Here is a 17,728-nt window from a genome sequence, read left to right as displayed (position 1 = left end):
TGGTGCCGTCGGGCACGCTGGGAGCTCCCCCATGAGTCGCAGCTACTCCCAGGCCTTGGCCACTTCTACTGCCCATAATGATATGTGCATTTAACATTGACAAAATGTATTTTTCACAACAAATAAATGCAAAAATTACAGTGTTGTCTTTAATATGAAGTTTACGGAATATTCCCATTATAAACACACAGTGCAAATGCATTAAACTTTGAAATAATATATTTTTTCCAGTAAAGAGATGTAAAATGTGTGTTTTGTCAGATATATGTGTTAATGGTGTTTCACTGTTACAGAAACAGTCTTTTACCGTCTTATTTTGACCTTATAATCCATGGAAATTATTTATATAGTGCATACACAAGACTCTGAGGAAATACACAGATGCTTTATCCTGTATTAATCAGTTACAGAAATTGTAGAACCTCTGGCCTAATTCAACTGCAGTAGAGCCTAAAGGAGCAGAAACGTTTTTCAAATTATTCTTTTTCATGTCATGAGACGGCTATTAGGCTGAAATCTAACGGTATGGATGCATCAGTGATTGTGCACTAAACCTATTCTAAACATGAACAGCCCATTGTGGGGAACCCACTCTATGGAACATACACTTGCTCATTCAGGGACACACAAAGCAATTTGTCTCTTCATCTCATGTGAGTTAAGCTTTTATAGAAAATAGGAAAATCTTCACTTTCATAAATACTGTTTGTAATGTTTTGGTGGTAAACATCATTTTAGACTTTTAAATATAATCACCACATGGCACAGGAATTTTACTCCAGGTTTTCAGGCACATATTGTGTTTGACCAATAAAACAACATGCTGACCAATAAAACAAACTGACCAAAACAACTTGTCTGTAGGGAGAAATCATCTCTAGCCTAAAATACTACAATGTGTACAACAGCTGTTACTCATCCATAATCCATAACCTCGGGCACTTCCACCTTCCTGTGGAAGTTGGATCCAGAAGCTTTAAATGAAGTGTTTCTCATGTGTGGTTATACTCACCAGGCCTGCAGGTCTGAGCGGAGCAGCTCGGCTCCTCCAGCAGACGAGATGAAGCTGTAGTGCTCTTGGTGGGCGGCTTTATCAGCCTGCTCCATGTTCTTACTGCAACCGGTCTGCAACAGAGAGACGCAGCACATGTTAGACAAACACAGCATTTAAATGGGCAGCGAGAAAGAGATAACCGGCTCTTAGAAACACCAGACGTAGGCGGCCTCCGCTTTGGCGAAGGCCTGATGCAACTGTTTGCGATCTGATAATGTGTCTGACTGAGAGACGACCTGAGGGAAGGTGAAAAAAGCAGAGAGGTGTGCTCAAGCAAAGTGATTCAGATGAAAATGCATTCAATTTCAATTGCGTTTGTCATTACCATCTTTGCCTCTGATATTATTACTGTCATATGAAATATTTGGAATCCTGAATTTAAAATACATTTTCATATTTAAGGTGAAGTTAAAGCTGCATTTCTTAGCTGTGAGTGACTGAGTGAGAGAGAGAGAGTGGGGTGACAGTAAGCAGAGTGGGTTAGTGAGTTAGTGGAGTGAGTGACTGAGTGAGTGGATGAGACACTGAGCTTCAAGCCATCTCCATGTGGTGCTCCACATGTAAAAAGCATGTAGTAAAATTCAATGTGCACTTCCTATCTACAGAAGATACATATAGTAACCCCAAGAAGTGTTTGTACCATATCGAAAAATGTGTTAAATTTACTGTGATTTGCGAAGACAATGTCAAACCAAGTGGCATCGTAAAAGACCCCACCTTTGCACTTTAATGGCAACCTGAACCATCACTGGATTAGGAACACCTACCTTATATCAACACTCCCTGGCCATTTCATTAGCTCCACTGACCAGAGCTCTGATGGATCTCTGGTACAAGTGGATCAGACACAGCAGGGCCGCTGGAGTTTTTAAAAATCTTAGTGTCACGTTAACCAACAAAAACATCCAGCCAACAGCACCATGTGTCCACTGTTGAAGTTCTAGAAGATGAATAAAACAAACTGTTCAGCAACAGATGCGCTACTGTCTGTGACTTTACATCTACACAGTGGACCAATGAGGTAGGTGTGTTTAACAGAGTGGATAGTGAGTGGACACCAGTTTTAAAAACTCGAACAGCACTGCTGTCTCTGATCCACTTGTAGCAGCTCAACACACACTCTCACACCACCACTACCATGTCAGAGTAACTGCAGCGCTAAGAATGATCCACCACCCAAATCATATCAGCTCTGTGGTTGTCCTATGAGGATCCTAAAATTGGGATAAGAAAGTATACAGAGACTACAGTCTGAAATTGTAGAACTACAAATTGCTCCTGTATGGTCAGTGGAGCAAATAGAACAGACAATAAGATTAGATACAAGGTTGGTGTTCCTAATCCAGTGAGCGTTCAGTGTAGTTGAGTTTACCATCAGTTGGATGAGCAAAAATAGTTTTTCTCTGAATTAGATATCATTGTCTTAAACAATTTAGGGAGTAATTGAAGGACGTCATTAACTTTTAACAAGGAATAACATGTCAAGATACTTTTCTAGATCATTATTACCAGACGAAAGTAAAGTGTGTTGATAATTTGATGCAGACAACTAGACATATATGCATACTGCATATGCATAAGCATACTGAAAGTGTACTTTTTAGTGTACACTTAAACCCTAGGTATTTTTGCTCCTGGGCTCCCTTCTACAAATTCAGAGTGTAATTCACATTTACAGCACTGTCCTGGAATCAAGTGAGAGTGGGGAGAAAAGGGGTGGTTTCCTACCCTCCCCTAAAAGTTACATAGTATGGTTTCTACAGTGCTGAGATGCTTAGCAACGACAGAGGTTCCATTCTCCCTGTTACAAGTCACAATGACTTTGACGCTGTAATTTTAAGGTAAATTAAATGATAAAACTCGATCCATGTTGTTTCTGAAGTACTTGTTTGTGAGGAACTTCTCATTGGCTGTTTAGAACAACCTACAGCAAGGGCCTGTTTTTGAAGATTAATGGTCAATCTTTTTTGTCTTCAAAGTTGTAATTGCTGAGGTTGTTGATTAGATTTAGGATTTTCGCTGATTACTTTAGAATCTTTCAGCAGAGAATTCTGCTCTTTTCCCTATTCACCCAAATGTAATGAAGTAGTCAATTCAATTTCTAGTTTTAAATGCTCCACTAGATTAATTACATTGACTTCTGCGGCTCTGTTTTCAAACCACTACATCAGCAACACTAATCTGTGATCAGGGCCAAACAATAGAGGAACAGCAAAGGTTGGTTTCTGTTTGTTATCTGCATTGATTAGAGATGGAGAGGGTTCACTAAGCAGCAGCCGGTGAACTTTTCCGCAGCCCAGCCTTGTAAACACCTTTATCCTGGTCTCTGATGTGGAAGCCTCTAGTTGTGATAGGAGAGGAGGATCATTATCTCACACTAATGAGCCAGGGGTGACAGGTACAAGAGACTCATCAGTGTCACTCTCACTCTCACAAACATAAACGTATGAATATAGCAGAAAATGGTAATGTGTTTGTTTGGCACTCCTGAAAAGGTAAGTGCTTTAAGTCCTTAACATTTAATTGTGTGTTTGTTATCCTGCTGTGTTCATAACCATCTGAATTCAATTATCGAATCAACATGCCACATTTACGAGCCCACGCTGCTGAGCAATCATTGGTGTGTAATGTTTCGGAAGTGTTGTATTTCTACTCTGAGCTCTAATGGTTTCAAATGGAATAGAACAAAAAAGTGGCATGACGTTTTACTCATGCATTCGTTTTCTGTAACTGCTACATCCAGGTCAGAGTCCGAGAATGTACAGATCCTACTAGGAATCTCACTCTTGATAGGACACCAGTCCATTACGGGGCGGTAAACCAACACCCGGTTACTCACACACTTGTGGACATTTTCACAGAGCTAATTGTGTCCTTGGATTTAGCAAAGTGGAACACCCAGAGGAAACCCAGGCAGACACATGGAGAACACAACAAATTACACACAAACAGTGACCTGAGGTGAGGCTCAAACCCAAAACCCCAGGACCCTGAAGCTGTGTTACACTGCCGTCACACATTTGTAATTAATAATAGAACTGTGATATGAATACACCTTTACCAACATCAACAAATTAATACTGTGTGTAAGGTAAGCTCATGCTCAAATAATTGAATGATCCAGGGATGGTGCTTGAAAAGATAACTGACCTTAATGGCTTCAAGCTTTGCTCCTGGTTAAGTTATAAAAAAAAACGGATGGTTTTGTTGCTTTGCAATTTTCTAAATTCAAGGTTGAATTGTCCAAACAGGTCCATGTTTTTTCGCAGGTGGCTGGAATGTATTGAATTACAGAAACAATTGCCTGTATAATAAAGCCTATTTTAGTGCATTCAATCAAGAAGTATGTATGAAAACTGGAGCACAGGCCACAAATGAGAGCACTGAGAGATGGGTGATGTCCCCTCGCATTTGTGCAGCATTGGAAGAGTTGAGGACTGTTCTCTGTATTGTGAAAAGTGCTTTTATTCAAATTGCTCTCTCTCTCTCTCTCTCTCTCTCTTTCCTTCTCCAAATGACGACCAACTCTGTCACGTAAACAACAGCCGTTTGTCCAACATGATGGAAATGCCACTATTATGTGACAGTAAATTGGATTTTTCTGTTTGTGAATTACAGAGTCTCTTTAGATGAATACATCAAGAATTAATCAGTTCTTGCCATTATAAATGCATTTTGCCCCTGACAAGGAGCAACAAATATGATTGGGAGTAGAGTGAATCACTGGATTGGAGGCAGCGTGCTAATGGTCATGTAGAAGTTTGGTCTGAACTTGTGGAATTTAGGGGGAATATGCTTCATTAATTTCCAGCATAATTGAGCTATGGCATGACATATGTGGTTAGTGAATGAAAGTCGTGAGGGGCTGGATGCGATTTTAATGAGAATGTCTTGTGACAGTTCTGAGGTAAATGATGGTAGGAATGCAGATTTATTAGGGGGAGAAGATGGAGCTCAATATAATCAATGGTGCGCTCTTTTCAATGTTGTCCAATGGACAACGAGCTTGTCATTAGCCCGTGGATGACATGCAAGTTATCATAGCGAAATAGATCCCTGAAAAACTAAGATGAAGCATGTAAATGCAAAACACTTTATAAGTGGTAAAAAGAAACCCTATATTTTGGTCGAGAAAAACAGTTCCATTAGTTAAAAAACACAGTGTTTAGTGTAGAGTTCTTAAAATCAGAACCTTGGATCCAAATTGCAGGTCTGGGATTTTAAAATGGCTGGCTGGTATGACACTATACTTGGTCAATTGCAGCTATAGGGTCATACTGACGAGCCATTTTCAAATCCTGGCCTGGAACCTGAATCCAAGGTGCAGATTAAAAGACCTCTGCACTAGTGGTTTGCTTGTATTAAAAGAGTACAGGCTGGAGGAATTTAGGCATCAAAATGGGGGGTGACCCTTGTTTGGTACACAATGTTTAACACACATACCTCTACAATTTCACATCTCTGCTCCTTGATTCATACATGCCAGCCACCAAAATAGCATATGCATGATAACTCTACCAAATGTGCCTCTAAAGCCCTCCAAAAATGTCTCATAATCCTTCATGTAGTGTAAAGGTAAATAAAGAGATGTCTACTAGACGCAGACAATATTCAAAGTTTGGTTGTTAAGATGCACAATGAGTTCTTTCCACTTATTAGAAGAAAATGCTTGCTTTAAAGATGACTCACAGTAAATCAAATGTCCAGTGTCCTGAATGAAACAATAATGAGCCACATTTACACATTTATAACTTAACCATTAAACATGACAGTAATTGATTTCTGTTCTGATTATTTTGTCAGGTCCAACTGCTCTACTTATGCCCTGCCCACACATGCATTCTTTCATAGCCCTTGGAAAACTCCTCTTTAACTAATTTAAAAATGTAGCACAAATCTTCCTTTTTAGGGGTGAACAGTATAACAGTTTGTTACAATCATTAAACTGCATCACATTATGCTCCCAATATGCATTTCCTGAGAATCATCAGTACTTAAAGAATCAACTGCATGGTTCATTACAAAGAGAGCATAATTAGGCATCCATAATTGCATTTAAAGCTGCACAGTATGCACAAATATGGAAGTAATTATTTGTGGCATGTTTAAAATTGTTGAGGTGTCTATTTCTATCTGTCTATTTAAACTGATACAATATGAAATAAAAAAATATATACTGTGCTAACATTTTTGTTAAACCACCTTTCCCAAAAAACACCATTCACATCCCACTGCTAAAAAGGATTGAAAAGAATAAACAAATACCTAAGAATATGAAAAAAAAAATCACTCAGTGTAGATGAATGTGGGATCACTATTTGGCGAACAACATGTCACAGATGCTCATTCTGCTATCTGTGTGTTGTAAACAATTACTAATGACATGTAATGTATTAACATCATACTTAATAACCATTAATAAACAGATTGTTAACCATGTACAAACCTTTATATGTGTAGACTTATACTAAAGTGGTACCTATTTATATTACTCTATTTTTATCCCATATTTCTACTAGTTAGATCTCCCTCATCATTTCAGAGCACCAGACTAGGAGGGTGAAGACTAGCAAATGCTTCCTCCAATACATGTAAGGTCAACAACACACAACTAACACATCTGTGGGTGGAGCATGAGTGGTCAGCTGAAACTATGTATATAACAACCACGTGCACCTGATGGTTGCAGCAGAGTTATTTAGTGATAGACTGCCCTCATATGATTACAGACAACAGCTAAAGAGTTAACTGCTAAAGGCTAATGCAGTTGGTTAAAGTGTGTCATTTTTAAGCATCTAATCTGATAGGCCTCAGTGATCTCTGGCTCATTCACTGTGCATGCATATAGTTGAAGAACATGGGCCTGTTCATGCCTGTCCTGCCTCATGGCTTGAGGCTTATGATATACATAAAACAGCATAAAATAAGCCTTGGCTCTGTGACACTATCACTTATTCAAACAGTGCCTATGAATTCATCTTCTATTGGCTCATATTTAACTCATACCTACAGCGTGTGATTATAATGTATTCCCTGGCCCTGAGGAACCCTATCTTGCAATGTTCTACTGCTCTGATCTAATTCCCTGTTCAGTGCCGGCGGTAATACAAAACGCTCTTCTCTCTGGAAGCACTTAAATGGAGGAAAAAGCTGACAATAATTTAATAATAAATAACAGGTAAAATGGCTTCATGAATAACCTGGGCCCAGATTAGCTCAGGTCAGAATGGCAAAGTTTAAAAAAACACTGCTTTATATATAACTGATGGGAATCAATCATTGTCCATTATGTACAACATGGTCAAAGGTTTGTGGACTTGCTTATTTCTTATGAAAATATTTCTACTGGAAAATTAATCAGAAGAGCATTAGTCAGGTCAGGTACACTCTTAAAAATATAAGTGCTACAAAATGTTCAGCAGGTTGTGTCGCTGTCACACAGCTCCAGGGACCTGGAGGTTGGGTGACTGCCTGTGAGGAGTTTGGTGTGTTCTCCCTGTGTCTGAATGGGTTTCTTCCGCGTGCTCTACAAAAACACACGTTGGCAGGTGGATTGATGACTCAAAAGTGTCCATAGGTGTGAGTTTGTGAGTGAATGTGTGAGAGTGTGTGTCGCCCTGTGAAGAAGTGCCACCCCTTCCTGGGTGTGTTCTTGCCTAAATAGGTGAAGAACCTTAAGATCAAGTGATGGATTTTTTTATAATTTAACCCTTTGTATCTCCTTATTTATTTGAGAGTACAGTGGTATTGAATGATCAATTATGGATCACAAACCCCTCGTTCCAAAATTGGATGGTAGTCCATCACTCCAGGGAACAGTGCTTGTCCCCCTCCATTTTACTCTTGGGACTGAACATTGTGACGTCTTCATGCTTAAAAATAGAAGAATTTACTTATTATTACAGATGACTAAAAACTATTTAACTTCTAGAATAACAAAGTTATCCATGTTGAAGGCATTGGATGATCAAAGAGAAATATAGACAATAAACATGCTCCTAAAGTATGTGCATGTAATATAATTTCTCATTGTCTCGTTCCAGATGATGAGTCTCACTTGGGGAGAAGAGCTCGTGCTGGATAATTAAAAGTAGTGTTAATTACCTAATATGTTCAAAGCAATGTTTCCAAAGGCCACCTTTCCACTTGAGATCATACCCTGGTCCCTTGGGTCTTTCAGTCATGTGTGTAATTAACGTGTGGGCCGTCCTGAAGGTCTGCGATACTGGGAGCAGGGCTGTACCTCGGAGCGAGCCCCATGCAGAACGTCTGCCACTCTGTTAAATGGCTTATTAATTGTGTTGTCACAACAAAATCATTAGCACATCTCCTCCCTCTCAGTCTCTCATTAATGGGTAAACTGATTGTTTTATAACCTTACATAATTGATTGTGGTTTTGGTGAGACTTAAGCAGGTGCACATAGGAACTCCAGCTAAAATATCCTAAACACTCTTCGCAAAGGAAAAGTCTTGAGATCCTTGAGTTAGCCTCAAGGGACTGCCATGCCACTCAAACAGCAAGAAAAAAACAGAGGGGGGCCGCGAGTGAAGAAACAATGATGTCTACTCCCTCAATATTCACAGCTGAGGTGCCTTTGAGCAAGGGATAACTGCCGCTGTGTGTGTGTGTGTGTGTGTGTGTGTGTGTATGTTCATTCACTGCTGGGGATGGGTTAAATGCAGAAATGCACAATTTCTGTGTACAGTGTACAATGAAATAAAAAAATAATCTCTAAAATCACCCACTGCACTTAAACTGTTGATTATTCACATGGAACTATTAGACTTGACTTACCCTGGATCTTAAAACACTAGGTATTTTCCCTTGTTCAATATGATCTTAGAGCATTTCACATTTTCATTCATTATCTGTAAGCATCCAATTCAGGGTCGCAGTGGGTCCAGAGCCTACCTGGAATCATTGGGCGCAAGGGAGCCAGTCCTTCACAGGGCAACACAGACACAGACACACACCTACGGACACTTTTGAGTCGCCAACGTGTGTTTTTGGACTGTGGGAGGAAACCGGAGCACCCGGAGGAAACCCACGCAGACACAGAGAGAACACACCAAACTCCTCACAGACAGTCACCAGGAGTGGGAATTGAACCCACAACCTCCAGGTCCCTGGAGCTGTGTGACTGCGACACTACCTGCTGCACCACCGTGCCGCCCAACATTTCGCATTTGTCATTTTTTATATAACTGCCCCTGCCTGAGCTTTTTTTTTAAATACATTGCAGGCATACATTTATATATATATGGGTTTGTAACTATTTTAAGTATTGTTTTGATTTAATGACTACATGCTATTACACTGCTTAGAATTACACAGTGGTATTACATCATTTTATTCAACATTGTAATAGAATCAATGTAGTCTAACATGAATTAAGTGAATATATCAAGCATTTCCCCATGACTTCACAATGCCAAAAATGTGCACTGTTTGATAGCCTTGCTATTATTTTTGTTGCTTGTTTTCTGAGGTAATGTCACATAAGAGCAATACGCTCCTCCTTTATTCAATACCCAGTTTCCCTTGTCGTTCCTCCCATGCTCTTTGTTGTATGCTGTATTTACAGTACATGAACATTTAATAATAGTACAGGATATTTTCATTGGTAGTTAAAAGAAAAAGAGGACAAAATCCCCTCAAAAAACAACCAAACAAACAAAATAAAAACACAAAAAAAGTAGACAGACAGTTTTATTCTGATAGTAACTACATAAATCTAGTGATCAAGGCTAATATCTACTTGTGTATTCCAGTGTTGTACTTCAAATCATTTCACACAGTCGTAATCCCTAAGGAAGGGTTTAAAATGCAAGCTCTCATTATAGATTCCTTTATGTGCATCAACTAACACATAAAGATGTACCTTTGGATGAAATCTGTTCCTATCTTAATCCTCAGAAGATCATTTCTGGCAGTTTGTTTTGCTTATTCTGAAACACCTGCTTTAGCTCCTAAGACCGATCAGCAAAAAATATCAGTGGATTTAATAAAAATGAGTATGATAACGAATTGCTGAAATCTACAAAGAAAAAGGACATCTGTCAACATAGCAATTGCTATTATCAGCATTTCCAAACTTGTAAGGCTTTACACTGGCCTTCAACAAAATGTGTGGACATTATAAAACATACAGGCGAAACAACACTTAAGCTATGCCAGAGCTACAGATACTTAATGTACTTATTGTGAGGGGTGTTAAAGTGATTCAGAAGCTCCCATATTTTGCTGCAGAATTTAAAATGATCTACCAACGTGACTGGGGTTTATAAAACAGATGACTTAACTGACTGAAACACCAATTTAGGTTTGGTGGCACAACTGTCGAAATCCTTGATTCATACATGCCAGCCACCAAAATGGCATTTGCATGATAACTCTACCAAATGTGCCTCTAAAGCCCTCCAAAAATGTCTCGTAATCCTTCATGTAGTCTGGAAACGTGTGCCAATAAATGGGAATTGCATATTAAATTTACTACTTGTGCAGAAAGCAAACATTTCTATTTCAAAACAATTCAAGCTGTGGGGTTTCATAGCTTTCACTGCTGTAATTATCTGTCCTCTGACTTCTTATATTAAGTTCAATTATTCTACATTTTTCATGTAATTGTTTAACTGAGATCATTTTTGTTTTTCAGTGGTCAAATGCCACTCCTATTGGCTGACCCATATTTGAACTTGTTTTTAAAGCAAAATAGAATTTTCAGAAAACTGAACTTTAGCCCTTTATTTTCAAAGTGTTCCTGATATACATTTACTTTGATCATTTTTTAAATCATCAATCTGCTACCTGCAGTAAATACACTCCTCATCACTGCAACCTGAATGGTGAGAGTACACTGGACTAATACTATTGTATATTTTTAAAATAATTTTTGTGGACGTCATTTGAACCCAGCATCTCTTCTTCATGTTGTGTAAATATTTAATGAATTTCAAAATCTTTTTACATTGACTTCCATTGAAAACTAAGGGTGTTTTCCACTTCCTGCAAAGTTACTATTCTTAATTGCAAAGTGACAATATATAGAGTGTAAGGTCTACACAAAGCATCCCAAGTTTCCCACTAAACAAAGGCATCAGTTTTCTATGTTACCAGGCCCTTTAACAAAAGCTATTTTTATTAATTAAATGGTGTTTTCACAACTTGACATGTGTTGATATAGACCCGTTCATTTACTGAAACTCGTCACACGGCACTGGTATTGAACAGATGATAAAAGCTGTCACAGACAAGTTTGTGCCTCCCTCTGCGTGTGTGATCACAGCCTGTAATCGTCAGTGTGAAGGCGGCTTCTTTTACTTACCACTCTTTACATTCCCTCTGCATTTCGGCTCAAGCAGAGACGCCTGTTAAAAAAAAAGAAATCTTATTTAAGGCTCAGACTTTACGCTGCTCTGGGCTTATGACAAATATTTGTATGACAAATAATGGATAAGACAAAAGAGTCCAAACTAATTTCCAATCACATGCAAGATGAATGTAAGGGTATAAAAAACAGGATGACAAAGCCTGTGCCACTATCAAAAAAGTAAACCAATTCATGGGGTGGGACAAAAGCTGTCACGGAGAAGAATCTGATTTGAGAGCAACCATCTCCTTTCATTTGCATTGTTCTGGTTAAAAAGCTTAGTTTAACTGCTCAGATATTAACATAAGTTTTAGTTCTTTTAATGAATGAAATGTTAATGGTTTGGCGTTAGGGAGTCATTTTTGAAGTCACTAGTTAACTTTAATTAGCGGCTTTAGGGGGCCGATGCATTTATTCGGGGGTTAGAGAGGGCAGGTTTACTTTTTTAAGTGTAAGTAACTTAATTTATGACTGGCATTCGCAACATTATTAGAGTTATTATTAGGGTTACCTGCTTAATGTTTAGTCATCCTTTCAGTCTCTTTATACGCGGCGGCATTCAGCTCTAACAGTCACAGAAGAAAGTTCAGGTCTCTACAAAGTAGTGACTTTCAGTAGCTGATATTTAAAAGCATTGGTATTACAACACAAATCCTCAAGGTTCAATGGAAGAAGAATAAAGGTAGCAGAAACATTGCAGTCTAAATGTATCCCATTCACTCCAGTGAGTGATGAAACATTGTGAATATCTGCTATATTCACATACTTCGTGTATACTGGCTAACACCAATGGCTGAAGGCATTTAGACAAGTCTTATTGGAATACGGGGTTTGTTCTTACCTCCTGAATCTCCATATCATGCACAGAGTCACGCTAGTGCAAACAAGTCAGAATTTTGGTTTAATAAGTTCAAGCTTAAAGAATACGTTTAAAAAAGTCAATTTATTGATCTAAACAGTTGATTTCCATTAACAGCTTAAACATTTAAATGACGACTCAAGATTCCATGAACAATTTAGTGCTAGTGTTAAAATTATTTAACAAAGTTGAAACTATTAATGCAGCTTAACTTGCGTTACACAAAACGACTCGACAACCTTTCTAAAGTTCCTTTTTTGTTGTATTTCCTTTGTTACGTATACTGTATATGTGTGTGTGTGTATATATAGATATATATAAAAACATATTAGCATTTTTCTCAACTTAAACAGGCATTTATTACTAAAAACATGAATGTACTTATCTAATTTTACAAAAATGATGTCAGCTCTATTAACAAATAATGGCACCAAAAAAGAAAAAAAAACCCAAAAAAACCCAAAACAATTATGGTCACCTATTTAGAGAATCTTACACAAGGTGCTTTATGTTCTTTTTTATTACATATTTATGTACAAATACAGGCTACACACAAAGCAGAGCACTTGTAGGTAGCTACATACATATCTGATTGCTTTCAATCCCAATACCGTTATCAAAATCAAATGTACAAACTCATTATTTACTCTCATCAAATCAAGAAATATTAAGAAAGATGTTATGTACAATATGGGTGTTTAATACTTAAGGGTAGCTGTTTTTGACTTGGTGGAATGGTAGCCAAGAACAAGGAAGCATCATTTTGTAGGCAACTCCATGCTTTAGATTCAGGGGAGCAAACAATAGACAACTAAGAAAAGTAGCATTCCAATGAAAGTGGTTTGTTTAGGCAGGGTCCTTGCCAGGTTCTAGATTGGGGTTCTTAGATGTGTTCTATAAATAAGTCATGGTATCAAAACAGAGTAGGGACCATAGGCTGTAAGCAGTTTCCAGTTCCTTGGTTAGGGGAGGTTAGTTTGGGCTGTTTTACTTCTTTTAGATTATTAAGGAAGGTTGCCAGTGAGGGGAGGTCACCAATTTAGAGCACCTTTAATATCTACCATAGGGGTGTTCTCTGTATCCCCCTCGTGTAATTCTTGCTGTTGGAGCTTTGAGGCTTGGCCGAGGCTGAGTCCATTCCTCTTCTGCTACAGATAAAGTGACCACAACACATTGTAAGAAGCAGAAATCCTTCAGTGACTGAAGGAATCAAACATACCATCCAATGATTTACACATTTCATCTGTGGATATATTTTTTAAACATGTTTACAGCTCAGAAAATCTGACAGTAGAAACTTACTCCTGAGTGTGGGGTTTTAAACATTAAAAGACAAAAAAAAAACCAGACTAAAAACACTATGGAGAGGAAAGTTAATGTGACATTTGCAAAACTCTGTATTTTTAGATTAATTACATTTTAACTGAAAATTACACATAAGAAAACATGCAACATTGTACAAACACTGTTAATAAATATATACAAACACAATCTCTACTGTGCTGTAATCTTCTAATATTCCATCGTAGTCACCATCACTGAATTTGCTTGTTTCCCGTCCATTGCTATGAACTATCTAGCAATGACTAGAAGTTTTGCTATCATATTTAACATTAATTATTGAAATTATTGAAGTATATCTGTAAGTATATCTATAAACAATTCAGGAAACCTCATAACTAACATTTCTTGAAGCATCAGCAATTATAATATATAATAATAATATAATAATATAAATAAGAACATGATTCTTTAATTAGTTTCTGTACTTTTCAGTTCATTCTGTAAGATTCAGTTCTCAACTCAAAAGTGTTCCCTTTCAATCCTATTTAACTCTTTCCTGTAGTCATTTACACAGTTTTCTGAATTGTGTCTGGCACAGACCTAACTGAGTGTTGTCTCTTGATCATTGCTCTTGTCTTTTCTCAGTTCATGTGTAGGGACTGCAGATAAGATTCAGCTGAATTGGCTAAACCAGCACATTCCAAACGTCCATTAATGTGCTCTGTCTCTGCTCATTTAAACTGAAAAAAAGCAAAACACTCCAAAGTGTTTCCTAAAATGTACTCTGTACTGTGTTCTTAGCGGCTCGGTGAAGGTTTGTGTTGTTTAGTAAAACACAAATTTAACTTCTGGGGCAGTCATAGCTCTCTTTCAGTGAGATTAAGCTGAGGCGTCTTTTCAGGTTTAGCTATTTTGGGGTTTAGTCTGTGCAGGGGTGAGGACTATTAGAGGCAGAGCAAGTAAACAACAAAGAGGAGTTTAAGGGCACCTCTGTTCAGATTTGCCTTTGTCCATTTTCACTTTTCACTTCTGAGGAATATGCAATGTCACCGTGCCCTAATTATCACTTAGCAGCGGCTGAGCAGATGAGGCATGAATTCCTGGCTGAGCTGGCGCTATGACCCAGCTGTCATATAAATACAGTAGGTGCTGGGAATCGATGCTCCATTAGGCTCCATGAGCGTGTTCAGTGGGCCATCCACAAAACAATCAGCCCACCTTCAGGGCAAGGACCCTAACATTCTTTCGCAAGCGAACGTGATGTTTCCATCACGAGGATTGCAGGGAAAGCTGGAGAACAGTATTAGTGGCAAGACTTTAAGGGATGGAAAACCTTAATATTCAATCCACTGCATAAAGGGTAAACCAACCAGCTCTGTTCACTACAGTAGACTAAATTGCCTTGTTTGTTCCCTCACAGCTGTCTGGCTGCAAAAAAGCTGGCCCTGACCACTGCACCTCGTTACCATTCAAATGACATTACAAGTGTGGCTCTCTCGGCACGGTGGAGATTTGAGTTCCATGTCAGAGAATGTTTATGGGGCATAAAATCAAATCATTGCTCTCTTGGTGTTTCGCTGCTGTCCACACTGAGTGTCTACAGTGATGTATCCCCCCCAACACACACACACGCTGCTAAGGGAATGGCCAAGAAGTCCACAGTACTGAGAGTGGCTCCAGTGGACAGAGGCAGAGCCCCTGCCAAGAGCAGCTGGATCTGTGCGCTCTGACAGTAAGACGGAGAGGGCAGCTGTTCAAAAGGCAGAGCAGCGTCTGAAAGGCCACAGCTCCTCTTTCTCTCAGCTAGCAGCATGCCTCCAGCCCAGCTCTAGCTCCACTGCCCGAATTCAAGAGCATCTCAAAGCCACCCCTCCAGTCAACCAACCAGGTAAGATGGCTACTGCCGAGCACAGCAGTCTGATGATTTGGCCACTGGCAAAAAGACAGGAGTGTTTTTTTTTTAATCTGTCTGCTGCGAGCAATTTAACACTACCGAGAGAAATGGCAGAGGAAAGGCCATGTGTACCTGACAAGGGCAATGAGCCATTGCTGAGTTTACGCTTGCTAGCTATGGACGTTAGCATTTAATCCTTTCAAGACCGAGGCAAAAGGAGCTACTCCTGCTTTAATCTACTTTGCTCCTTCAATAATAAGTTCTCAGGCACACTTACTTTGAAATGTAAAGAATGGTCTGAAGCTGAAAATGCAAAGATTTTTATACTTTCTTGTCCAAAACCTATTTATTTTTTGCAGGCACACAATGACTAGGAATATATTTCATGCTTCGTTGAACTTTTATTGTTTCTCTGATGAAAATAAAGCAGTAATAATAAGACCCTAGCGATGTTATTTCTGAAAAGCATCCTGATTGTGTACACATGCTTGCTCAGAAACTCACAGTGCATCCAACAATAAAAGTACCATGAAGCTCCATTTATGTAGTGGATATACACTTCCTTCCACAATGAAAGGCACCCCTGGTAAAGGTGAGTAAGGAGTAAATATGAGAATATCACCTTTTGGTAAATTAGCATTTATTGTAAAAAAAATATCCCTCATACAGAAATCATTGTCTAAAAAACAATAACACATGAGCATGATGCCCTGTGATGGACTGACTGTGATGGACTGTGTTCAATATTTTTGGTAGACTCTGGACCGACCTTGACGCTGATCAAGATGATGTTGTTGCAGAAGATGGATGAATACAATGAATAAATGAAAACCATGTGCCAGATTAACTTTAATTACTTTAACCACTGCCTTTAATATTTCGTCAATAAAATTACACTTATCCTGTTCCTTTAACGTCTTATAAGGGAATACACAGCAGGGAAATATCCTTACAAAATATCGCCAGATCGTCCACAGTCCTAAGTCCTCTCTTTCTCACAGAGAGTGTTGCTAGCTTAAATTTTAATATGATTTATGTTTATGGATCAATGTTTTTCAGAAAAAGCCAAGTTTCATTTTTCTTGGCAAAGGTAGAACAACTGTGACTTAAATGCCCTGGTAATTCATGCAGGCCATGACGCCATGTACCCTGAGGTTCCTAGGGCCAATGTAGGAAAAACAGCCCCACTACATCACAGAACTTCCACCATCCATTTCAGCGTAGTCATCCTTCATTTTAAGCCAAACCCACTTTGGCTGTTTGCTGCCAAACAGCTCAGTTTTCATTTGATCTGACCATGGAGTTCAATTCCAGTCAATGCACTGTAGTGTTGAGCAAACTCCAGGTGCTTATGTTTGTGGTTAGATGACAGGACAGACTTTTTTCCTGGGTTGCCTTCCAAATAATCTGTTAGCATGCAGGGGGTCTTATGGTAGTTGGTAGACTTGCTGACCTTGAGATGCTGCCATTTTCTCTAACTCTTCCACAATAAGTCTTATGATTTTTTTTGTGCCTGTCACTCCTCACTGCGTGTGGGGCTGAAATAACTTGGGCCCTTGTCCAGGCAAGTTTGTTACAGTGACTGTAAAATGGGCAGATTTAAGCAAGTAGATATATTTTTATAGTGATTCCCTGGCTTAGGAACACAATTTTCACTTATTTGAATTCTGTGTGGAAGAACAACTGAGGTAATTTGACCTTGGTGTCACCACAAATCAGTACCCCTTTGAAATAGAAAATCATGAATTACTGCTTGAAAAATTTTAGACATGGTTTTCAACTTAAAATAAAATACTTTCATGATGAGGGATGTTTTTACTCATTGGAATAAATTTACTTGAATTAATGGTTGGATTTTTAAAAAATGTTCCTGTGTGACATTAGGCTATTTATTTTAACCTTTTTTGAATAATCCTTACCAGAGCTTCTAATAATTGTGGAGAGGACTGTATACCTGTCCTAACTTATCTGATTGCAGATTTTAACAACCTAAAGGAGAAGAATGCAAAGTATTTAAATGCCCTGCTGAAAATACGCTAAGTACAATTAAAAGCAGACGGCAGTACGCTGAAAATAAGTGCCAAATGTGGCTTTTCTTGATATTTGCAACAAGGTTTATACTCTTAGCTGTTGGTCGGAATACCGAGATTCAAGTTTGAATGTGGCACATGTTTACAAAATATGTAACACACTTTAAAACTTTTACATTTAGTATTTTATTATTCTGATTATGGATGCTATTGCACTATATGACCTACAAACAACT

The 17,728-nt window shown here is 38.5% G+C and overlaps 1 protein-coding gene across 5 annotated transcripts in view; it reads right to left on the bottom strand.

Moving 5' to 3' along the window:
• Window positions 1-17,728, bottom strand: part of khdrbs2 (KH domain containing, RNA binding, signal transduction associated 2) — a 142,218-nt gene that overhangs the window by 9,960 nt on the left and 114,530 nt on the right. The window contains exons 9-11 of one of the 5 annotated variants that reach the window (XM_066680006.1): window positions 13,333-13,432; window positions 11,381-11,423; window positions 1,013-1,125 (exon numbers count right to left, since the gene is read on the bottom strand). In XM_066680006.1, coding sequence (XP_066536103.1) covers window positions 13,335-13,432 — 98 coding nt within the window. In that variant the 3' untranslated portion in view covers window positions 1,013-1,125; window positions 11,381-11,423; window positions 13,333-13,334. Of the gene's footprint in view, window positions 1-1,012; window positions 1,126-11,380; window positions 11,424-12,243; window positions 13,433-17,728 lie in introns of those variants that run through there. The other 4 variants (XM_066680003.1, XM_066680004.1, XM_066680005.1 and 1 more) reach the window with 4 other exon arrangements.

This window comes from Hoplias malabaricus, chromosome 8, assembly GCF_029633855.1.
Source record: "Hoplias malabaricus isolate fHopMal1 chromosome 8, fHopMal1.hap1, whole genome shotgun sequence".
Lineage (NCBI taxonomy): Eukaryota > Metazoa > Chordata > Actinopteri > Characiformes > Erythrinidae > Hoplias > Hoplias malabaricus.
The sequence above is the reverse complement of the archived record's forward strand: the minus strand, read 5'-3'. Positions and strand labels throughout refer to the sequence as shown.